The sequence below is a fragment of the Mus musculus genome, chromosome 4 (assembly GCF_000001635.26).
Source record: "Mus musculus strain C57BL/6J chromosome 4, GRCm38.p6 C57BL/6J".
Lineage (NCBI taxonomy): Eukaryota > Metazoa > Chordata > Mammalia > Rodentia > Muridae > Mus > Mus musculus.
The window spans coordinates 55,054,748-55,079,981 of record NC_000070.6 but is presented as its reverse complement, the minus strand read 5'-3'; the positions used below and the strand labels follow the sequence as shown (position 1 = coordinate 55,079,981).

The window sequence follows — 25,234 nt, the reverse complement described above, 5'->3', positions numbered from 1 at the left end:
ATCATTCAAACACACAAAAGCTAAAAACCTGCAGGCATCAACTGTGACTTGAGAAACTTAGTTATGTTCTCAGAGGTGTGGGCACTGCATGGCCATTATCTCATACAAACCACACATTCGTTCTCTTGTCTGGTGGACTAAGGAAGGGTTCTTTGTGCAAACGGACAATTCGATTTTCACAGTGGTTAGGTCAGAACCTGACAGGCATGCTCTCAGTTACTGGGAGGCGGGTATGGAATGGCGCTGTGTCTCTGAGGTAAGTCTTGGCATGCCCAGGGCCATTCACAGAAGTGGGCACACACAGAAGCCAGAGATTCAGACCACCATCCACATTTCTCTCAGAGAACGAGATCCAATTGCAAAGAAAAGGGACACACTACCTTTCAGTCTGGGGGCTTTGAATGTGACAGGATGGTCATTTTAAAAATTAACAAAGAAGGAGGAATCTGCTTTCTCAGTCTTCACTGCCTGCCCTCCATGCTCAGTAAGGTGATACCAGGTGGTGGGGGTAGGAGCTCTTTGTACTATTAGGGGACTCTTGCCTTCCTCCCACCCTCTCGCTTGGGACAAAGGTCTTCTTGGTGCCCAACTTACATGCCGTGTCTCAACACGTGTCTTTCCCACTCAGAGCCCTGTGAGAACGCCCGTCCACAGAATTCACATGGAAATCGCTTCTCTGTGTTCACACCAGGCCCCCGGTCTGCAAATCTCATCAGCTCTGCAAACAGAGAGAAAAGACCAGCATTTCCTTTGTGTTTCTGGAAATCTAGAGAGGATCAGTCAGCATTCACTGGAAAATATTTCCCGACTTACCTGGGAAGCTAAACCGGAAGCCATTGGCAGGTACTGCCAGACTCCCCACTGACTCTGGGCTTCTCTGAAGGACACTTCCAGAGTAGAGCTGAATAGGAGCTGTCCTGCTTCAGTCACTTATTATGCAACAAGTCTCCTTATTTATGCAACTTCTGCTATCATCAACAACCCAGGTTCCTTCTGGCCAGAAAAGGCTCCTTGGCTTACTCTAAGACCCTTTACATCTCTTTTCTAATTAACTCATCCCTTCTGCAGGGTCTGACCAAGGGCTTGACAGCTCGGCAGCTACTCAGTGTGAATTTGAAACAGGGCTATCTGCTCACTAAGAAGAAAATAGACCACAGAAAGCGCCCAACCTGGTTCTACAGAGTAGGCCACAGGACTTCTTCGTATTTCAAGTTAGGCCAAAGCATCACAACATGTGTACCTCCTTTGTCGGATGGATAGGAGCCCTGCAGAGACCCTCCTGGGTGGTACCCTAAGCAACGCTGAGGTTGGGCCGCCGGGAGCTTATATAAAAGCATGTCTGGGACATTGAGATGTCTCAGTAGATTAATGTTGCCTGCTCCCAGGCTCCATGACCGGAGTTTGATCCCTGGAGCCCACATAGTGGGAGACAAAAACCACCAACTCCTGCAAATTGTGCTTGGACCTCCACGTGTACAACTCTCTCACACATACGATAAATAAACACATGTAATAATAACTAATGATAAGAAAAGCAAGCATGTCCCCAGCCACTGACAGATCCTGGCCAACCGCCCAGTATTTATTTCTCAACCGGTGATATTCACAAGTACTGGGATACGCAGACATTTCTGAATGGGTCTGGTGTACACAGCAAATATTGGTCTAGCTGTTTTCTTCACTCCTGTGATGCTGCCACATGTGAGGGGCCTTATACACATGGATTGGCTAGCGAATTGTTTATAAGCCACACCTCCTGGCAAGCTCAAAGATGAGGGTTTACGTGGCCTTTGTGCTGTCCTTAGTCCTAAGCCCAGATGTCTTTCATTAGCCCACTGAGGGCCAAGTCTTCACACGGATAGTAAGTAGCAGACTACACAGTTCTGAAAAAAGGGTGGAGCTTGGGGAAACGTGATCATTTTCATCTCTGATTACCGTGGGCCCCTCAGCAGATTAGACGTCACAGGAAGACAACTTCTGATTGAAATGCCCCATATTTCATGAAATCTTCCAGACATTAGCTAGGACTCTGGGATGCCTTCATCCACTTCACAAGAAAGCTACGTGAACAGGGCCAGTTCTCACAAAAGACAAGGCATTCTCTCACAAATTAAGAAGATCACCACACAAGCCATTAAAAATAATTGCACAGACTATCTTCCTTGATTCTTTTCACTGGAAATGACACAGCGCCATCTGGTCTGCGCATTAATTCCTTAGCAGGGATTATCTTGGGCAAGAAATCAACAGAATGCCTTCCTGACTCCTCCTAGTTGCATAATGAGAGGGGGCAGGGTGGGCGGCGTTCTGCTTGGGTTCCTTTCAATTTCTTCGTGCGTGCGTGGCTTCTCTCTGAAATTCCCAGGCTGATCTTGCTGTGTGTCTATTCTGAGTACAGTCCTCAGCTCTCATGTCTGGGAAGGAACTGGGGAACAGGAAGGCCATGAACTCCCCAACCAAAGGTGTCTATATGAACGTCCAAATGATTCACAAGGAGAATGGAGCTGGTACTTGATCCTCTGCCCTCAGGAAACATGAAGCCGGTCATCTATTGTCTCCAAGGGCACATGCTAAGCTTCATCCTCACAGAAGAAGCCAGTCTACCTGTCACATCTCAAATCACTCTCCCTCAGCCTGAGAGCTGAGCTAATAGCCCCTCGTGCACTCTGCCAGAAGCCAGGATGTCTGGCAAAAACACCCCAGGCTATTGTTGGCCCTGTCTTCTTGGCAACAATCTACTGAGGTGGTGGAAGATTGATTCTAGGTTGTTTCCAAAGAGAAGGAGATAGGACAAAGGGAACCGTTCTTGCAAGGATGTGTGACAGGGAAGGGACAGTTTCAGCTTGCAATTCCCAAGGTACTCAAGTCAGTCCCTCATACACAACTTGTCTACCCAAGGAGGAGTTTTTCTTCTTTTGTTTAGGTCTCTGGATGTAGACATGACACTTTCAGAGGGAAGTAGAAGCCAGGCTGTTCGCCCTAATTCCATCTCGTGTGAAGCCGAAAGCCCAGTGGATAGACTGAGATCAAGCTGGACAAGCAGGAAGATGTGCTTGCTACCTCACATATTTCAGACGCGGTGTTTTCTCATGGCCTAAGCTTGTTTTATTTGTTTTGGGGGAGAGCATTGGGAAATGGAGGGCTCTGGAATGCTGATGGCTTCAGAAATAGCCTAGGCGTAGCCTTAGACATGAAGAAAGTCAAAATATCCAAGAAGGAATCTTTTATCTCATCAAGAGGGACAAGCAGAGCCCGAGTACCAGGAAGAAAAAGAAGCTTTTGTAGACTCACTCAGAAGCATCCTGTCTCCCTCTCCCTGAGGACAGCCAAAACAGTGAAGAGATGTTAAGGATTTGTTGTGAAGAACATATTTGTTAAAAGGTTAAAAAAAAAAGAAGGAAAGAAGGAAGGAAGGAAGGAAGGAAGGAAGGAAGGAAGGAAGGAAGGAAGGAAGGAAGGAAGGAAGGAAGGAAGGAAAAGAAATAAGGCATACTTCTGAGATCACAAGCATTTCCCTTATAAGAAATGGCCCTGAGTCAACCTACAGGAGAGGCTTTTGTTTTATGCAGTCTTGCAGGTTGACCACAGCAAGCAGCTTTTGACAAGTTAGCACGTTTTGGCTGTAAGCCTTGGCTCTCTATGTTAGTTGGAGATTGAAGGACCCAACTAGATCCCTTGATTATCACAGTGGGAGGGTAGGGACAAAAAAAACCACAGAAGAAAATGGCCTCAGGAAGACCTGCTCAGGTCTGCTAGATATTCTGCCATGGGGCCTTAGTCTAGCCCAAGGGCTAGTGCATTTCATGACTAGCGTCTCTTTAAAAAAAGAACACGTTAGCACTCTAAGGGGTTGAAGATGTGTGTAGTGTTAAGAGATCTGCTCTGGAACAACAAGACTGAGATTTACCCTTCAGTGGGTTTATTATCTATCTTCTTACCTTACTTTAGATAGGTTTTAAGTTTGTCAGAACTCTTATTTATTAGGTCCATGTCTTGGATGCCATGCCATTTAATTAATGTTTTTGGCACTCTTAAAATCCACGGCCTCTCACACCACAGGCAAGAATTTTATCACTGAGTTACATCTACCCTTCGCTTTCCATTGTAACGTCAAGGTAACTAGAAAAGACCCCATATAGCCATAACAACCTAGAGTGAACACGATAAGAAGTTCGAGGCACTCCATTCCGTGACTTTAAGATACTTAAGGAAAGACAAGGTCACCAAAACAGCTTGACAGTAACCTAGAATCAGTTTCATGGAGCAATGGAATAGGAACACTCTCTCAGTCAATTGAGCTTTGAGAAAGTTGCCAATATCACTATCAGGCACCACAGGCAGAAGAAAGAAACTAGATCCTGACCTCCCAGATGGAAAAACAATCAACTCCAAATCAGTAAGAGATTGAAACATAGGTCCTAAAACCACAAAAGTTGCTGGAGGAAAACTCGGGGGAAATCTCCAGGACACCGGTTGTCCATGATTTTCTCTTTAAAGTTTTTTACATGACCCCCCAAATCACATGTAACGGAAGAAAAAAATAGGCAAATGCTAGCTGAATCCAGCTGGAAAGTTTCTGTTCTGCCAAGGAAACGTCAGAAAGAAAAGGCAAGCCACAGAAGAGGAGGAGAATCTGTAGACCACACACTGGTCACAGGGTCAGCATCCGGGTCCTATGAAGAAGTCAACCAACTCAGTCAATAATTGAGTGAACAATTTCCCCAATTAAGAAATGGACACAGGCTCTGTATAAGCATGTCTCAGAAGATAAGCAAACAGACATCAGCAATATAATGGCACTCCACATCCTGAACAAGGGGGGAATGCAAATTCCAACCTTAAGTACTGCCCCATAGCAGTTAGAGTGTCCATTACCTAAAGGAGGAAAGAGAACAAGTGTTGGGGAAGGTAAAGAAAGAACAATGCTGTGGACTAGTAGCAAATTTGGGCAGCCATTATGGAATACTGTATGTAAGTTTCTCAGCAATCTCACTGCTGAGTCAACACACAAAGACAATGAAATGAATGAAGGGAATATCACCAAGAGATGTCCAGGGTTCATCTCAGCATTATTCACAACAGCAAAGACATAGAACTCATTTGAGTGGCCAGTTGTCGATGAAGGGATACAGAAAACATGACATGATGCCCACTGGCATATCATTTATACCATTCCACTTTAAGACAAGAACTCCTGTCATTTGTGACAACATGGATGAGGATTATATGTTGAAGGAAATGAACCAGGCATAAATGCAAATACCAATTTATTTCACTCCATGTGAAGCCTCAGTCAAATTCAGTGATTCAGACTGTGGAATGGACATTTTTGTTGGAGTGGACATTTCCAAAGCCCAAGGTTGGGGTCCTGGGGACATACTGCTCAAAGGACATTAAATTTCAGGCAGATAGGAAGAATGAGTGAGTTTAGGAGATCAATTGTGTGGCGTGATGACTATAACCAATAATGCTACTGCAGTTTTAAATTGCTCAGTTGATTAAGATCTTATTCCCTAAGATAAGTGAGGAAAAAATGTTAACTAACTTCATTTGGCCATTCTGCAATGTGCACCTATTTTAAATCATAAATACACACATTTTTTTAAACCTGTCAACTAAAACTAAAGAAAATACCAAAGTTTTACGCCAGAAGCTTTTAAGTTAAAAATCTATACATTGATCACCCTAGGAGACAGACACTGCTATTATCATTGTCACTGTCACTATTATTTGAGAGCTGGTGAACTCACAAAGACAGAAAGCAAAGTCCTGGGGGCCAAGATCCAGTGGGGTAGCTTCAGAACCCTTCGTATTACAGGACTAAAGAAACGAGGCTCGGCAGTGGCCGCTAATACTATTCTTCTCATCCCTACAATGGTAGTGGCTATTATGCGTTTCGCTCATATTTACAGTATCAATGCGTGAACTATTTTGCTCAACCTGCAGTAACTTAAGGAACATATACCAACTTATATTCTTTCTTTTTAATTTTGAGTATGTGTGTGGGTGTGGGCATGCCAGAGGAAAGAGTCTGATCTCTCAGAACTGGAGTTACAGGTGGTTGTGAGCTGACGGAAATGGGTGCCGGGGACGGAGCTCAGGTTCTTAAGAGGAGCAAGCACTCTGAGCTGCTGGGCCCTCCTCTCTCCAGCCCTTCCACTCCCCATCTCAACCTGTGCTTTTATATACTCTGAGATGCCCACAGTATTCTATAAAGAATAAACAAGGATAAGTCTCTAGATCACACACACATGCTTTCTGCAATTAAACACATTTTGGAGTCTTCTTATCTTAGAATAATGGGAGAGAGGCAGGGTTGGAGCAATAGTTCAAAATGTCGATAAAACCTTCGCTGGTGTTTTTTGCAAATACAGGAGAGGGTGAGACACTGTCTCTTCCTCTTGGCAGAGTGAAAACAGAGCCCTAAGGGGCTAAGGAAATGGCCCTGCAGGGGGGACATGTATAATGTCCAAGTTCATTACCGGCTCTCACTATGACCCCAGCAGCAATCCAAGTTCAAACTCATTCCTCGATAGCACTACCATGCCATTCATCTTGCTCCTTGCTGTCTGCATCCTGAAGGCTCCTCAGACACTAGTTTTCCTTGCTAGGAACCATATATATATATATATTTTTTCTTAGCACACATACATCTATAATTGGAAAGGAAATATCTGTTTTCCTTGGAGTTTCTATAGCTGGTAATAGTTTGTAAAGACAGGGCCCCTGATGGTGCCTAAGCCAGTCTGTTCTGCTGCTTAACCAAGAAGGATCCTTCCTTCTGTTCTTCCCACAGCAGCCTCCTGCCTCCCCCTTCTGTCTCACTGTGGACATTCTGGGTGCCATCTGGGACTCGGAGAGCAGGGTAAGACTAACCTCTGTCCTCAGCCTTGCTGCTCATTTCGTCGTCCTTGTCCTCGTCCTCGCTGCTGGAACTCTCAATCTTCTCCTTCATCTGTTCCAGCTGATCCAAGTTCACCCGGCCAACCAGCTCAAAGTTCCGGCTCACCTGAAAAAGGGCCAAGCAGATGATGGAGAGATGAACCACAGACTGCACGGCCACTCATGGAGGAGATCTTTCCAGCACAATCTCCCCTATATGTTTTTTTTTTTTTTTTTTTTTTTTTGCATCCGGGTCCAGACAAGCTAGGAATCTGAGAGATCGTTTCTTCATTCTGACTTTGAGAGACAGACCTGTCCTTGGCTTCCCATTCCAACACTGGACCTCCTCACCAAACTTGTGAGACTCAGGTACAAAAAAACCAGAGAGATCCCAGAGCATCACAAAACATATCGCACTGCATCAACACTGAATTGAAAATGTAACATGTCCATCGTTAACTACCCAAGCTTTCAATACTTCTGCATGCAAAGAGACTCCTCCTTCCTACGCACGTCCTGACTACCTGTCAATCATGCTCCTGGGCTGTATCAGTGAGAGCCGCAAGACTTTTAACCGCTAGTTTAAATGGAAGACCATACTATTGCTACTAGTTTGGCTACATGTTTGAAACTGACTATATCCTATTTACAAGACAGGATATAACACAGGTAACTAACCTTAAGAGCTACTGAAATGTGTTGACCGTGAGTGAGGCTGTCGAGATGGTTAAGTGGGAGAAGAACTTAAACTGCTCAGTAAGTGCCCGAGTGAGGAGCTTCAGTGTCAGAGACAGAACAGTCTCAAAACAGGCAGGAGATGGGACAGGAGATGAAAGACATTTAGATCTGTTCTTTGACACACACACACACACACACATATACAAAGAGTGGGTGGTTTTTATTTATCTAAAATATAGTTAGAATAATGTGAGAACCTGAGCTTCCCTCAAAGTATCATTCAAAGGAAGCAATAATCCAAACTATTATGTCTTAACGAGCTCTGGTTTGGGGTTATCAGATCAACAACAGCACAAACTGTGCCTTCTCCGAACACAGAGTTGTTAGTGGTGACAGGTGAGGCCGCTAGAACAAGCCATAGCTTATGCTCTGTATGAGGTGTGTGCTCTGATCCTTCTTTTGAAGGCCAGGGCAGGGGGGATATCAAGACAAATGCCACCCGGTCCCAGCCTCCAGAGGCTCCCAGTATAGTTAGCGAAAGAAGGCAGACATCATTAATTAGGTAGGCATGGTCCACAGCTGCCACAGTAGACAGTGCAATGAGAGCACAAGGGAGGAAAGAGGGCTTACAAGACAATTCAGAGTACTCTCTGGGGCCAGGCTGGGACAAAGATGTGCTGAGCACCACCAATTCCATATGCCCGGCAGATGGGATCGTCATCATTGGCTGTGACAAATGAGAGGGATCTCAACTCAGGGTACCAGGGCCAACTTGGCGTTATGATGAGACTTAATACTGCTCTGGCAACCTTGCATAGGAGACTGGTATAGCCTGGAGGAGGCAGGAAACACCTTTGAGATAATACACTGCTCTACCTAAGAGGATGGAACCCGTGAAGCCAGTTGATTCTGCTCTTTCCCCGCCAGGCCTGGACTTCCTCTTGGAAGTCACTAGTTCTCTCCTTTTGTCCCTTTCCTTTCTCATGGGCTTCTGGAGAACTAACTATGCTTATCTCTATTTTTCCTTGCTCGAAAACTGTTCACATTTCAGATTCTGCACAATTTTGAAACAGTATGTGGCATTTCCATGGTAGACGTTCATCCCAGGACAACCCAGGATTTATCTGTCCTGAAGATATCTATAATCTCTGCAAGGCAATTAAGACTTAAAACTATTTCTAATTTTTTGCTATGTAATGAGAAGATTTCTAAAATTAAAAAAAAATCTTTATAGTGCTGGGTTATTCTAACATTTAAAACCCCCAAACTAGCCATCTAAATGCTAATCCGAACACAGAGGGAGGACTCCTTTTTTTTCTTCTGCCCCTATTAGCCTATCATGTCTCCTGACTGGATCACCACCGTAAGCCCCATTCCAAAACTGGGTCGCAGCATCCATTTCCCCTCTTCCTGTATCTATTCCCCAGTGTGGGCAAAGTCATCTTTTAAGAAAATATTAAGAGGCCGGGGAGATGGCTCAGTCAGTAAGAGCTTCCTGTAGAAGCGTGAGGAGCAACGTCTGGATTCCCCAGGACCCACATGAAAAGTCGGGTGCAGCTGTGTGCTCTGCAGTCCTAACTCAGAGGAGTTGGAGGAGAAAAATGCCCTGGGTCTAACTGGCCGGCCAGTGGAGCTGAGTGGGTGAGCTCCAGGGTTGGTAAGAATTCCTGTGAAGAGTGATTAAGAAAGATGCTCAATGGCCTCCATACATACAGCCCCCTCTACATATACATGGACGCGTAGAAAATGCCAATCTTTGCCCTGAGGGTCAAATTCCAATTTTGTGCTGTGGCTTATAGGCTTTCCCCAAGCTCTCCTGTTCCCATCATCTCCACTTACTGAGCTTCCCGACATGCCGCTTCTAAGCTTATGCCTGCCACATGCCTTGCACACATTCACTCAGTCCCCCAGCCCAGACGAGGGTCTTCATCAGGAAGCCTTCCTGTTGTTGCTCCGCCATTAATCACGCTGCTTCTCCCTCCCACAGCATCCAGACTTGCTCACCTCACACACACCACGTTCCCTAAATAACCCTCCTGGTCTGCCTCTCTGCCTCCAAGCTGCAAGCCCTAAGGACAGACTTTCTGTCCTCTTCTAGTTCCATCTCTTCTCAACAGCAGTCTCTACCTCAGGGTGGGCACTGCTCGGACAGCCTGGCTACCATCTAGCTTCATTTTGACAAGAATCTCCAATGTCTTCCGCCCTGTGTAACACACACAGTGTTCCATGAGTGAATGTCATCTTGAATCACCTTATCATATTTCATAAGAGGATATGATCTCCTAGTCCTCTATGTATTTATCTGGGGTTATGTTATTCCTGGCTCTCGCTTTCTTTCGTGTTAAGGTTTCATTTCATAACTGAAATTTCCAGATGTAAAGTTAAAGAGTCTGAGCCAAAGGGTATAGAGTTGATTATGGTTCCAATGTACCTCTCAGTTAGCTTTGGAGGAGACCAAAGGTCTTCCCTGGACCAGATGACTGATGGCTAAGTGGCTAATATCTTGATGGTCCACGAGATCAATTGAAAGCCATTCACCTCCCCCACCTCCCAGGACCAGAAGTAATATCGCATCATCCTGTTTCCATAAAAGGTGACAACCAAGGGAGAAAGAGCGGGTCTAGGAGCGTTTCATCTAGAACCCTTCCCCGAGTTTCACAGATGAAAAAAGCCCCACGTGTCTGAAGCCCACGTTGTTCAAATTATAACACTATATGCTGACCCACATGTTCTGTGAAAGTCACACATGAATTTACCCCAACCCAACATCCCCATCAAAAGTCACTAACCCAGTGTGGGTGAAAACGGCAGTGAAGAGGGACATGAGAAATGGTGTCCACAGGCTGATGAGCAAACACTGACCCCTGAGCTCTGATGTCATGACCCCAGGAATCCCCTTTCCCAGATAATGGCAATTTTCACAACCTTTCCTATTTGTTGGTTTTCAACCATTCAGGAGATGGGGGAGAGGAGATGAAAGAGATTTAGATCTGTTCTCTGACTATACCCCATCCCTGCCATGCCAGCTTGCTTTAAGAATTATACAATTGATTAAGATTACCAAATTGAAAGCCGGGAATGGTGGCGCACACCTTTAATCCCAGCACTCGGGGAGGCAGAGGCAGGTGGATTTCTGAGTTCGAGGCCATCCTGATCTACAGAGTGAGTTCCAGGACAGCCAGGACTACACAGAGAAACCCTGTCTTGGAAAAAAAAAAGATTACCAAATTGAACACGCATTTTCGTGCTGCACCCAGATAGGTACAGAAGAGATTGATATAGTCACACTTGCTGGAGACAGAATGGAACTTGCCACATTCTCCGTCAGGTGATGTCACAGACATCAAGTAGGACAGACTGTGACGCAGCAAGTCCAACCTATGCTTCCAGGTTTTCAGGGGACAGAGTTCAGCCTCCTATTGGCTGTACATACTTATCTTCATGTGAGACACCCAGCCAAGACTCTCGTATTCCCCACGGTTTATTATCACTACGAGGAAGAACAGCCAGAGTAAACTTGCCTTTCTAGAAAAAGTAACAGCAGAGAACATGGCGCCATGACCTGCGGTGTGGTCGTTAACCGGCACTGAGAAGGTGGGAATGACTTACATACAGGCTGAGACACTTGTTTTGTAAAGGGCCATAGAAGTGACTATTAGAAGCTTTCCGGACCACAAAAACGTAATTGCTCAAAACCCATCAGGAACAATATGTAGAGATGCATACAAATATACACATATAAACACCCATGTACAGACAGCGAACTTTGGAATCTGTAGGCTTTTGAGTTTGTCAACTCTTTAAAAACTTTCCTTTCTTGGATGGTTGGCCCTGTAAACTCACGGTGTACTGGAATTGGCCCACTGGCCACCCTTTGCTAGTCCATGTCATAAGCAGATCCTTGACTGTCTTTGAAAGTCAGATGGATATGTAGGAAGGGAGTCAGTGTGAAAAACAAAATATTATCTGAAGGATTGCCCACGGGAGAATGGTCAGGGAGGCAGATGAGAAATTATGCTGAAGGGGCTGGTGAAGGAGCAGTTAAAAGCACTGGCTGCTCTTCCAAAGGACCAAGGTTCAATGCCCAGCACCCACATGGAAGCTCCCAAGCATCTGTAACTCTACTTTCAGTCTCTTCTGATTTCTGTGGGCAACAGGTATGCATGTGGTGCATAGACACCTGCAGCCAAAGCACTCATATACATAACAAATAATAAGATAATAATTTTAAAAGTAGGTTGCATTCTCAGCTAGCAGCACTCTTGCTAAGAGTTAGAGGAAAACTTTAAAGAACAGACATTAATATTCACTAATGTTGTCCTGAAGGGCAGGATTCTTTTCCTTTTTCTGGTTTAATACTATTCTACATGCAGTTGTCCACACACGTAGTTTACATGTGGTATTATTTACTTCTATTGGTGACATGATGACCCACACGAGCCACGCATCCCAGCAGTCAGGAGGCAGAGGTAGGTGGATCTCTGTGAGTTCCAGGCCAGCCTGGTGTACAGAATGATTTCCAAGACAGCCAGAGCTGTTACACAGAAAACAAACAAACAAACAAACAAAAACAACAACAACAACAACAACAACAAAAAACAAAAAACCTGTCTCAAAAAATCCAAAAAGGGGAATACAAAAACCAAAAAGTAAAAACCCAACCAAGATCACAACATAGAAAGAATTCATGACATTCACATCCCAAAAATTCAGTTGCTGCGGTGAGAATAAAATTGGATACTCTCTAGTTAAAAGATTAAACAAAATACTTGGTGAATATCTGTTTCATACTATAAATATATCTATCCAGTGGTCTTTACATGCACCCCATTTTCCTTAAACTGCTGTGTACAGTATGCTACAGTTATCTTGCACATCAGAAGATGAGAATACAACAGGAAATGAGGGCTAAAGTCATGATGTGACTCTCTTATCTTCAGGAGGATAGCTCAGACCTTTTCTGCTATAACAAACTATCTGTAAGAATGCAAAGGCACTCTCAGGATGCAGAAAAAAATGCCCACTAAGGTGGATAACCCAGGTAAAAACAAACAAACAAACAAGCAAGTAAACAAACACCCAGTAGGTATTGATACCACTATTGTGGTGGAAACTTGATGGGTAGGTGGTATCCCTTGACAAGTTTTCTTCAAAATAAAAGACTTTTAACAGTACAAAGAGATAATCCTGAAGTAGCTAGAGGGGTAAGGAACACAGAAGACAAAGTCCAGATCCAATTTCTTGAAACTGAATTCAGCTTCTGACCAACTTAACTTGGCCAAAGTTCAGAAGAAGTCTACTTATTTGGAGACCCTGGTATAATTCTAGACACAAGCTGTGAGGAAAGCCAGGAGAAGCACAGCATCAAGAGAGTCTGATCTGGTCAGGGGAGCTGCTGCCAATCGTCTGGATCCAGAGGACAAACGCTGGCAAGGCCGCCAAGGTTTGATAAGTTCAACCAACAGGCTTCCTCAAATTTCATCTTTGAAAAGTGATTTCGTTTCACTCAACGATTCGTTTCATTGCGTTTCTGCAGCAGACACGGTTAAGATTGTAGAAGAAAATAGAGAAATGTCTGAAGAGGAGTAGGTTAGGAGTGAGAGCACCAGGTTTGACCAGGGAAGACTGAATACTTTCAAAGGTTATGGGCAAATAATGTCTTTGTCTAATGTTGACTTGATAAATATTGCCCAGGGCTCGTGGAAGTACACGCCTCTGGAAAACAGTCACATGTCTCACTTGTCTGATTCCGGGTTTATCTGTCTTCTCAACCCCATGAAAGAGACAGATGTCCAGCTGACATATCAACAAACAAAGCCAACAGGAGGGAGATCAGTACTGAAAGGAAACGAGCCTCCGGAGAGGCCTGGAGCCCTGCACACGTCCTCAGAAGCCCTGGGACTGCTCACTGGGACTTAGTTCAGAAACTGAACACAATAAAAGAAATGTGGCTAAAGGTTGGTCTGGTGGTTTGGAGAGAAGGAAGATCTACAGTACAAATTTCATTTTCTGAAATTTTTCACTACGGCGTATTTTATGGATTTAGAAAACTGATTTAAGAGGCGAGAGCTTGTTAGACCTTGTTGCTTGCTTCTGGGTTGAAGGTTCTTTTGTTTCCTGGAAATTGGCGCACACACACACACACACACACACACACACACACACACACACACACACACACAAAGATACACATTTCTTAGAGTTCAGTTGCCTGAGACTCTATTTGTATAAAAAATTAAAAACATTTCAAAGTAAATTCAATTAGTAAATGTATACTGCCTGAATAGACTATCCTAAATGTAATATACTGAACATGAGAATTTTAGGAGAAAACCAAACTAGAGATAATATATTTTTATGTTCCTTTAAGTAGCAAAGAGACTTAAGACCCATGAAACAGCATTAACAAGGTACTGAAATATACTTAAAATTTTCTTCAAAATAAAAATGTTTTTTGTTTTTGTGTTAAATGTAAGACATATAAGGTCTTTTTTAGCAAGACTTTAAGGCTCCTAGAAGTGTTAAGCCTGCATCTTTCACGGGAACTGTGGAGAAGTGGCGTCACTAGCTAACATTTTATTGTATAAGTGCAGGGGTAGGGGAGAAGGAGGAGGGAGTGACAGAGAGTAAAGTGCAGCCTTCTAGAGGATCGAGTGAGATCAGAAAAAGACAGTGAGTCAAAGGATGAGAAAAATGGAACAGCCTACATGGTTTACTTTAGATCCCGGGAGATTACACGGGATTCCTTGCTCGCTGGCACAGAGAAAGGTCTAGAAGGACAGGATTCTGTTTGTCACCTCTAAAATGAGGGTTCTGATCGCCACCCTTTCTCCTCTGCACTCTGACTTCTGAGGGTAAACATGGCAGCCTACAGCAAGTACACTTGACATTTTGGTTCTTAAATGCAATGATGTATTTGACTTCAAGAACCCTTTCTGCTATTACCAGCTTTCTGTCCACAGCACATGATATCAGTATCTTTAGAGATGTGCCTCAGGTTTACAGCCTTGGCAATGAGAACTCAGATGTCCAGGGTTGGTATGCTTAGGTCTGTTTAATAAAATCCTTTGATGGAAAAACACATTCTACATAGCCTTATAGATTCTTTTAGATTCTCTCCACCATACAAAAATCACCTAAAGTGATTTGTGCCAGGATATAAAAGGCAATATATTCAACATTATCTTATTGAAAACAAAGCAGCAATCTCCATCTCAAAAATTTTTTTTGACAACTTATGCATTAGTCTGGCTCAATTAGTTCAATGATTAATTTGGCAGAAAGTACTTCTGAAACTTAGCACCTACTAAGGAGATTGCTGTGTGCCAGAATTTGGGGACTGAAGTATAATTCAATGGCTATCTAATTTATCTATTTTAAGTGAACAATTCAAGTTGTTCTTTCTTCCTTTCTTTCTTTCTTTCTTTCTTTCTTTCTTTCTTTCTTTCTTTCTTTCTTTCTTTCTTTCTTTCTTTCTTTCTTTTTCTTTCTTCCTTCCTTCCTTCCTTCCTTCCTTCCTTCCTTCCTTCCTTCCTTCCTTCCTTCCTTCCTTCCTTCCTTCCTTCCTTCCTTTCTATTTTAAGTAAAGTGACTGATTTAGACCTTCACCCAGGTCAGTTTAGAATATCTTCACCTTTGAGGCGATCCCTCAAATTCTTAACCTTATTCCCAAGACTCAGCCCTAGGCAACTTCTGAGCTACTTCTTGTTGCTACAGTGCTGCAGTTTCTAGAAGCTCACATAAAGCTGAAGTCTGATTTCTGTCCATTTAATATGATCTGAGACCCATCCATGCTACTAAACATCAGTAATTATTCCTTACTCACAAGCAGTTTTCCACTGGATACAAAGTCTGTATTTCAGTTCTATTTTAAGCCAGTGTGGTGGTGTCAGTAGGAAGGGTCGGCACAGGTTCACAGATTTAAATGCTTGGTCATCAGGGAGTGGCCCTACTTGGCAGGCATTAAGAGGTAAAGCCTTGTTGAAATAGGTATGCCCTTGTTGGAGGAAATATGTCACTGGGGATGGGCTTTGAGGTTTCAAGGTCCCAAGCTAGACCCAGAGTCTCAATTCCTGTTGCCTAATACTCCAGATGTAAAACTATTAGCAAATTCTCTAGCCCCATGTCTGTTTGTGGGCTGCCATGCTTCCCACAATGACAGTAATGGATTAAACCTCTTAATGTAAGCAAATTCCAACTAAATGCCTTCTTTATAAGAGCTGCTGCAGCCATGGTGTCTCTTCACAGCAATAAAACCTTGACTAAGATAGCCAAAGCAGAATTGTTGGGTCTTACAGTAATGCAGTACTTAACATTTAAACAGCCTGCCAAACTGCTCCAAAGAGGCTGTGTCCCTTTTTGCTTCCACCAGAACTCCCAGGATAACTTCAACTTTCTCCACATCCTCAATAACACCTTGGTATTGACAGGCTGGAATCAACCATCTTGGTAGATAAGGAAAACTTAATGTTCCTTTAGTCTCTACATTGCCAGTGGTAAATCTTGTCAAGCATCTTTGAATGGACATCTTTACCACTGTCTATGCTTTCATTCTGAGTCAAGTTAAAAGAGTTCTGTGTATCTGTTGGTTCCATGGCCTGGTACATAATAAATACTTGACAAATATTTGTTTCAGGCTGTTTGTTGGTCTTTTGCTTTCTTAATGGGATCTTCTAAAGGTGTCTTAGTTTGGGTTTTACTGCTGTGAACAGACACCATGACCAAGGCAACTTTTATAAAAACATTTAATTGGGGCTGGCGTACAGGTTCAGAGGTTCAGTCCACGATCATCAAGGTGGGAGCATGGCAGCATCCAGGCAGGCATGGTGCAGGAGGAGCTGTGTGTTCTACATCTTCATCTGAAGGCTGCTAGCAGAATACTGGCTTCCAGGCACTAGGATGAGGGTCTTAAAGTCCACACCAACAGAGACATACCTAGTCCAACAAGGCCACACCTAGTCCAACAAGGCCACACCTAGTCCAAGAGAGCTACACCTTCTAATAGTGCCAAGCATATACATCACAGAAGGACACTTAGTTTTGATGACATTCAACTTATCTTTTGTCTCAATGCTCACAGCTTTTGTTTCTTATCTAAGCATTATTCCGACACCCAACATTTCATTTCTTATTTCTAGCAAAATTCATGTTTCACTAAAATGTTCATAGGTTAGCCCAAATACTTATGACCATTTTTTTTAAACTGCTTTTAATGTAGAGTTGATTAGGGACCAAGGGCCAAAACATATATGTGCAAATCTAATTGTTTCAGAGCTCCCTTTGGAAGAACACCCTCTCTCTATTGTGCTGACATGCTTGAAAGAGATCAACTGACCACACTCACAAGACAGTCTACTCGTGGACTTGTTCTTCTGCTCCTTTAAACTGAGCAATGCCACACTCTCTTAACTACTACAGCTTTACTTTAAGCCCTGAAAGCAAGAAGAGTTGAGTCTCTCAACTTTGCTTCTCTTTATTGTTTAGATAAATCCACATCATTTGCATTGCCACATAAGTTTTAGATTTAGTTTATCATCATCTATAAAAAATACTTCCCAAAGTTTAGATGAAGATTATATGAGATCTATAGATCTGATTAGAAAAAAATGATCAATACTGAATTAGTTACCTATTTCATGAATGTGGTACATAGGGCAACAATATAGGTCTTTGTTTCTCTCAGTAGGACTATGTAGCTCTCAGTGACTAGATCTTACAGCTCTTAGGTTAATTTCATACTAAACTATTTTATTCCTTTTGATGTTAATACATGTAATCAATCTTTGTTTTCAGCATTTAGCAATTTATTTTTGTACCTGTGTCATATCCTGTAACCACCATCATTTCCTGAGTGTTCTAGTAGCTTTTTTATACCATTATCAGGATTTTGTAGCTATTACGATCTGGGAGTAAAACAAGTTCTATTTCCTTCTAATTTTCTTAGGCCTTTAACTCCTGGTTTTTGCCTTGAGTCATTAAGGTTTCCATTTGAATCAGCAGTCAGTCTAGAACACACCAACAGCCCCCACAGCCTTTCTATGAAGTCTGACATTTGTATGCCACTCGCTGATGAACAACCACACTTTGCTAGTACATACTGCCAGTGCTCATCTGCTGAAAACCAGTTTCAACCACACTGAATTGTATTATGTGATCATCATTTAGGAGGGGGGAAAAAGAGAATAGAAAAGAAATGTGCTGCTATCTAATAAGCATGAATCTCATAAACTTAATAACAACCCTGACCAAATAGAATCCACGGGGGGCGTGCTCAAAGTGGCGAGTCCTCAGCTGAAGGTGGGCAGGCAATCTTTGGACTCAACACACTCATCAACCATAAGAAAGGGCAAAATTGAAAACCATAGCATGACACGGTAAAACCATCACAAAACTTACGTAAAATACAAGCTATCATTACTCGTTTCATATTTCAGGCCTTTGAGAGCATGGTTGCCTTTATGATAAATACAGTTCTTGCTATATTCGAGCACAATTCTACTCACACACAATCTATGGGACATAGACTAAGTGCCAACATGCAGGAAGAACAAGGGCTCCATCTACTCTTAAAAGGCTTTCTGCCCTTAGAATAACAATCCCTACTGATAAGCCAGAAAACAGGCCTTCATATACGAGCAGCTTCCTAATGCACACACAATAAGCAATGGAGCAAAAGCAATTACTCGAGTTTCTTTGTTCGAAAACTCCTGAATTCGGTTCCCTCTTTCTGGAGAGCACACTTCTCAGCCCAAAGTCCCGAGCCCCAACCTTCAATTGACTGCTCAGGATGCCTGGTATTTGGTTTGGTTTCTGTCTGTCCCTGGATTTTCTAGTAGTTTAGAATCCACTGCACCAATGAAGGAAGAATTTCTCTTCCTGATTTGTTTTGTTCCCAAATAGGAGCCCGAAGGCTTGCACGCCATAATAGAAGGATGACTGTGCATAAATAAGGTGCACATGAATGAATGAATACAAGGAGCTTGGTCTGGGATACATTTCCCCCCGAGTTAGGATGAAAAACTCCCAGGAAGACAGAGGAAGAAAGGATATGAAGATTTCTGAGTGCGGCAATCTAGATTTTTCTTTTCTTTTACTTCAGGGGCTGTCACGGGCAGCAGAGAAGTTGCAAGCAAGCTGTTAAATTGTGGACCCAGAGCAAAGAAAGCCCTAGAAGTCCTTACCAGAGATGATTCAGACTGAAATATTTATAACGTGGGTTCAGAAGGCTAAGAACGAGTGGCCATGTTTCTGCTGAAAAGGATTCAGAGTGAGAAAAATGGAAATGGGATCAAAAATGCTTTTCATTATGTCTTGAGTAAATGCTTAATAGATGTTTTGGATTTGGTTAATTAGAAAGGATTGCAGTAGGCTATTTTCAGAAACAAATACTAATCATAACTCTTTCTGTGCTTGGGGCAATATGCAAAACCTGTAACTACAGTAAGCAAAATAATCCCTATACCGAGGAACATAGCCATCATGTATGGCTCTAATTCTCAGCAAAACTACAGAAGAGAATCCCCCCCCCCCACATACACACACAAAATCTCCTTCCTATACCATTAAAGAAACATCAATTTCTTAAATTGATCACATATGTATAGTAATGCCTTTCAAAGTTGTAATTAGCAAAACCTTAGAAACAACTTACATGACCGAGAGTCAAGGCATTGCCAACTAAGTGCCCAGAGACTGTTATCTTTTATTGGATAAAGTTTTATTCAAACACCACTGTGTCTGTGCCTGCTTTCTTGCTATATACTAACGGTGGGTTTAAGCAACTGCCACTGAAATTACATATGGCCCAAAAAACAAAAGATCTACTGATTGCTCTTTACAGGAAGTCTGCCAACACTATAATAATTAAGCACATTTAAGATAAGACAAAATTTTAGACAGGGTTTAAAAAAAAGCAAGATATGTTGTTTTATATACAATATAAACAAAATTATGTAAAACAAGTGAAAAGTATAGAAAGGATTCCCCCAAGGTTTTTCCCACGTTCTAAAGTGGTCTTACATTTCTTTTATTCTAAGAAAATGAAGTTTTACTATAATTACCACTTTAACTCGTCTCTCTGGCTTGCACACAGTAGAGGTGACCACACTAACCTGTCTCCCCGACAGGAGTGCTGAGGTGGGGGGGGGGCGGGGGGAGGGTGGTGCAGAAAGTCCTGGGTAAGTACCTTGTGCTCATCCCGAAGGTGAGTGTCCAGTTCCTCCGTGTGCTTGGTCTCATAGTAGCAGAGCTGGCATTTGTACGGTTTCAGTTCATTGTGCTTTTCTATGTGTTGCTGGAGACTCTCGTCACTGGAGCAGGTGAAGGTACACTTATCACAGCGGAAAACTACTCCCTGCAAGTATTTTGACAGTTTGGAACGGCACACTTCAATGGGGACAACTCGCTCTTCTGTGGAAACAAATCGAATGGAGAGATGGGCATTTTTACTGATGGAAAACAGATGTTCTCTCTTTGGAACGTAAGAGGAAATGGACCCATTCAATTCTGATACTTCCCTCCCTGACGTTCCCAAATGACACACAACCCTCCAGCACAACTGGGTATGTGGAAGACCAAAAGCTTTTGTGCACTCAATACCAGGCGTGGTGAGTGATTAGATTGGGGCAGGTGGAAAGGCGTTAGGTAGTTTCCGAATGAAGGTTGGTTAAGCACGGAAGTGGCTGCCATCTTTACCAACATTAATAACCACTGACGAGATCATTTTAATGTCCTTCAGCAAGTGCTATGACGGCTGGATGCCAGGTGCCTTTCAGGGAAGGAAATATTAACCTGGAACCTGTGGACTACCACTGCGTTTCACTCTCCAATGATACCAAGGCTAGAGTTTACTCCCATTTTCAGAATAAATAAAAATGAGGAACAGCATCCTACTTCTAGACTAGGGATTAAAGCCAGGGTCCCACAAATGATCAGCAAGCGCGCTGTCACTGAGCTAAATCTCTAGCGAGGAACAACCCTTGAAAATGTTCTGGAGTTTTAGACAGTGCAACTGACAGAGCCGAGATGTGAAGGCAGGCTGAGCTTGTTGCTACTTCCATTCCTGTTCCCCCCTTGAAGACATTTTCCAGGATGTTATTCTCCAGTCCTGAAAGCAGGGCATCTCTACAGAACTCAATTAACCAGTATACTTAACTTACAAGTGAAAGGTGTTGTGGGTAACATTGAGGGGGAGGTGGGGGTGGCTTGGAACCATTGAAGATTTGTGTCTTTCTAGAGAAATCTGTAATCTGATTGCCACAAGAGGAGAAAATTCCTAGCTGTAAAGAGAGGACGTGGGTGCCTTCCCCACTCCCACACCAAATGCTGTAGGGCTGGAAATGCATGCGTTTGTGTAGTTTGCACTCTCTCGCCCTTGTGTTTAACTGCTCAAATTGAATTTCACACCAGTCTGCCCAGAGTACTGGTGCACGTGCCAGATATCCATAACTGGGATAAAATTAAAATCTGTGCTATATATGCAAGAATCAAAAATAGCGTGTGTTTTCATGCTGAGTCTGGATTTCAGAAGACCCGGAAAGTTTACAAATGGACGCACAAAACATATACTTATATTATTTAGAGACAGCAATGTATTATTAAGTCAGGAAAGCATGATTTTCTTCCCAGAGACACTGAGTAGCGGCGTTAGTCTTTTGCATGCGGATGCTGCTGCCTCTTCCAGCCTTCCCTTTGTTATTGGCTGCACTCGGACCCAAGGGAACTCCCCCCACCCAACATCATGTCTTCATCTGAACCACAACATTCTAACTGCAGGGCACTCACTGCCTTGGAGCCCTGAATGTAGCGCCTCATCGGCCAGCAAGATGCTGGGCACAGAAAGCGTTAAGGGTGGTGTCTGGAACATACTCCCCAGAGATCTAATGCATATGTTATTTTCCCTATACAAAGAGTCAGTTGCTTATTTAGAAATATAAATATTTTTAAAACCAAAGTACAGCAGACAGCTAAGAAACACATGATTATGAAGTAATCTGCACATTTTCTTAGAATAGCAAATGTTTAACAGCCTTCTAAGCCATTCAGTTCCATGGTTTGGTGTAAACGGAGGGGGAAATGCCTTGGCATGAATTAGTTAGCCTGAAGGAGTCCATTCTAGAACGTTCTACTACTCTCTACGCCTGGATTTCTCAAAACAGTAGCATGACTGACATCTGGAGGCTAGACAGTTCTTTGTTGCAGGCACTGTCCTGTGAACTGTAGCATGCTTAACAACTTCTTTGGTCTTCACTCACCAGATTCTTCTAGCACTCATTCCTATGACACCCCAGAATGCTTGCAGGGTAGTGCACTCTGGGGAGGCTGGAAGAACCGGTTGAGAACAATCACATTCAGCAATGGTAGGCATGAACTACAGTGGCTCAGACTAGGTAAACCTAAGAGCCTAATCTGCTGCCCGGCTTGGAGTGGTAGCCGTAGTCCCAGGGACACTGCACACTGAGGTTGTCCTTCATGGAAAGGGCTGCCATGATCACTTTTGGCACTTCCATGAGGCTATGGCCCTCCGCTCTCCTCCTCACTTGTCCCTGATTTATTTTGTCATCTTTACTGCTTCTCTTTTATTCTCTGGCTCTGGCCTGGCCCATCTGCCCTAGATCTGTCAACCTCAGCGGAGATGAAGAACAGCTGGGCACACTTTTCCAAGCAACAATGCCTCAAATGCCACGAGGACAGCTATTCAGCTGCTCAACAGTCTGTTGCCCGAAGTCAATAAATGGTTCTCCCCAACCCCCCTTTCTATGCATTCACCACTTCCATTCCTCTACCACATTGGTTAGCTTTCTTTGCAGTTTCTAATTTCATGATGCATCATTAAGAATTTTACCCAAAGATCTAAGGCCTCAAAGTCATGGCCTGAAGTTCAAATGCTAATAGCAATAATAGCTAATACATGGCTTTACAATTGATTAAAAGCTTGCTATGAGGTGAGGTCTATTAACTGTTATAGTTCTGTATATTGAGACATCAGTGATTATTATTATTATCATTTGAAGATGTCTGTACAATCTTCCACACACAATAAATAAATGTAATTTTAAAAATTAAAAAAAAATTCAAGATTTTTCATTTCCAGTCTAATATATGAGCTAAGGTAGACCAAATCTCTTCTTTATTTAAATGTATACTATCATTACCTACCAAGTTAGACTGGAATGCTCCAGGCATGAACTGAATCCTGCCTTGGCTATAAAAGTTCACATTTATATGAGCACCCTAGTAGCATGGGTCTTTCCTGATTTTACACCTCTCAAAATTACCCTGGGTAAGAAGTGTTTGTGACTCAGCACGCAGGGAAGGTAAAAAAAAAAAAAAAGGGATCACCAGTTCACAACCAACTGATGGTTTATCAGTTTCATCTCCTCCTACTCAACTGGTACTCACTGCTACAGGGGAACATGACACTGGAGGGGCAGGACTTCAGAGTCATCACTGAAGCACCTGTGCCCTAAGGTGTATTGAAAGCAGTGCTGGGTATGCTGCTGTGTTAGCATGGAACCCATTAGAAAAGGCTGCAGCAGTGCCAACTACTAAGGGTCATTTCTTAGCAAGAAGCCACATGACTGTGGAGCCCCGAGTCACCAGATAAGAACTCCTCTGGAAAGGAAACTGCAACATACTAGAGTTTCCTTCCAAGAATACCAAGTCTTAAATGAGGCAGCAGAAGAACTGGAATTCCTTGACCCCAGCAATCTTTGCTTGCAAGGCATCAACCCAGAAGGCTGAGCTCAAAGACCCATTTACTACTTGCTGTTGGATAACTGAGTGATAAAGGTTAAAGACTGGAGAAAACCATTAAGGAAACCACATTAGTCCAATATGGGGGCACTTGGGAAATAGAGGCAGGAGAGTTTGAGACTAGCCTAGGCAAGGTAGTATGTTTTAGGTCAGGTTGGGTTACATAAGACCCTATCTCAAAATGCTCTGTTGAGGAAGAGGAGAAATTGGAGGAATAGGAAGAGGGTAAGAAGGAAAAGAAAAAGGCATTATTATCTTTCAAACCCCCCTAACATAAAACTATAAATAGATATGTAAGCACAAGCAACCATCTCCTGGTAAGAGCTATTAAGTTTTGACATTAGCAGGTTTCTAGGGAGAGCTGAGAACAGGCAGTCCCTCTCTCACAGGTAAGGGTACTGATGGGATTTCACAAAATCAAAATAAGTCAGTCTTATTGATTTTCTCTCCTGAAATCAAACTGCCCCTAACCAGACACATTAGGGGGAATGTCTTCCATTCAGGATGCCCTCCTTCAAGACTTAGCCTCAGTCAGGATTTGTCTACTAAAGCAGGAAACAGACCCTTGAAGTTAACATGCCAACTGGAGAGCAACCACAGTGGTTACACAGCTACATAATCACAATGTAAATATTTATCGAAAAGGCTTCAGCCCTGCGATTCAATCTGCACCCAAATTTTCAGGCGTGTTGTATAGGAACAAGGCCCAGTTGGGCAAGCTGTATGTGAGCTCTACGCTTCCAATGGTTGTATACTCACAGTCACAATCGAGAAGCTTCCATTAATGCTCAACTTCCCTCAGAGAACAAACTTTTCTGTCTCTTCATGGCTGAACTGCACTATATCTTCAAACACCAGCAGGCATGCTGCACATCCATTGCTCAAATGAAAACTTACCCAAAGTCCTACCAAATGAGTTCAGGAAACAAACGTCCAAGTTAGACTTATTATATCTTACCAGATGTTGACATCTAAACCCATAAGAAAGAGATAGATCTAATGATCCTTTGCTTCAACCTTGGTTAAATTCTTATTTAGTAGGTGTCTTACCTGTAGTCTGATTTAATTTTTTCCCCTTGGCTTTCTATGTATTTACTAAGGAAAGGTCAAATTTCTGAATCGTCTCTAAAAACACACATTCTTTGCAGGTACCTGGAATAGTCTGATGTCATGCTGCAAATAGGTCTTGCCTCCAGTGGCCTCAGTTGTTTACTAAGAGATTACTCCCACTCTGCAGTGGTTGATAGTGTCCCCCAATTTATGTCCACTTGGAACTTCATTATGTGACGATTGGGATACAGTTTGGGGGATGTAATTAAAATGAGCAAGGTCATATTAGATTACAGCTGGCCTAAAATTCAATGCCTGGTATTTTTGTAAGAGAAATCACAAAAAGGAACACAGATAACTGGCAACGAGGCTGCAAGAAGGCGGCAGAGGTTGGATGGCTGCCACTATAAGCTAAGGATATCAAAGCATGCCCAGAGTCTAGGATATGAGAAGAAATCAAAGGGTAAGTAGGTAGGTGATCTACCACTGAATTCTATTCCCCTCTCCCCATCAAGCGTGGGTTTTCTTGAAGTTTTAGATGATACACAGGCATCATCTGAAGAGGCTGACAATTCTAGCCTCTAGAGCTCACATCATTTAAAGCCAATGAGTTGGTAGATGTGGATTTCAGTAAACTTAGAAAGAGACTAAAGTCCATCTGAAGTCTTCTTTGTCTGCTGCCAGGGCTCAGTTTGAGAGCCACCTTTCTGAATAGGACTCCTAGACACCCATCACGCACTGTCTTGGATATACTCTGCATGTGTTCATCTTGAGGAGGTCAAGTATGGGTTTCCTATACCTCATCATACATAATGCTGTCATAACAGAGTGCAGCAAGTTACAAACAAATGACGGGTGTTTTCGGAACTCA

The 25,234-nt window shown here is 43.0% G+C and overlaps 1 protein-coding gene and 1 long non-coding RNA gene across 18 annotated transcripts in view; one reads left to right on the top strand and one right to left on the bottom strand.

Annotated features, from left to right (window-relative positions):
• The window catches only part of Zfp462 (zinc finger protein 462), a 139,073-nt gene that overhangs the window by 3,582 nt on the left and 110,257 nt on the right, over positions 1-25,234 (bottom strand). For all 17 annotated transcript variants that reach the window (XM_030253536.1, XM_006537917.4, XM_030253542.1 and 14 more), the window contains 3 exons: positions 19,745-19,968; positions 6,877-7,009; positions 595-718 (listed from right to left, as the gene is read on the bottom strand). In XM_030253536.1, coding sequence (XP_030109396.1) covers positions 595-718; positions 6,877-7,009; positions 19,745-19,968 — 481 coding nt within the window. The remainder of the gene's footprint in view (positions 1-594; positions 719-6,876; positions 7,010-19,744; positions 19,969-25,234) is intronic.
• On the top strand, positions 10,832-19,462 carry Gm42289. The gene is made up of 2 exons (XR_003955412.1): positions 10,832-11,154; positions 13,343-19,462. It is a non-coding gene; the product is annotated as a predicted gene, 42289 (long non-coding RNA).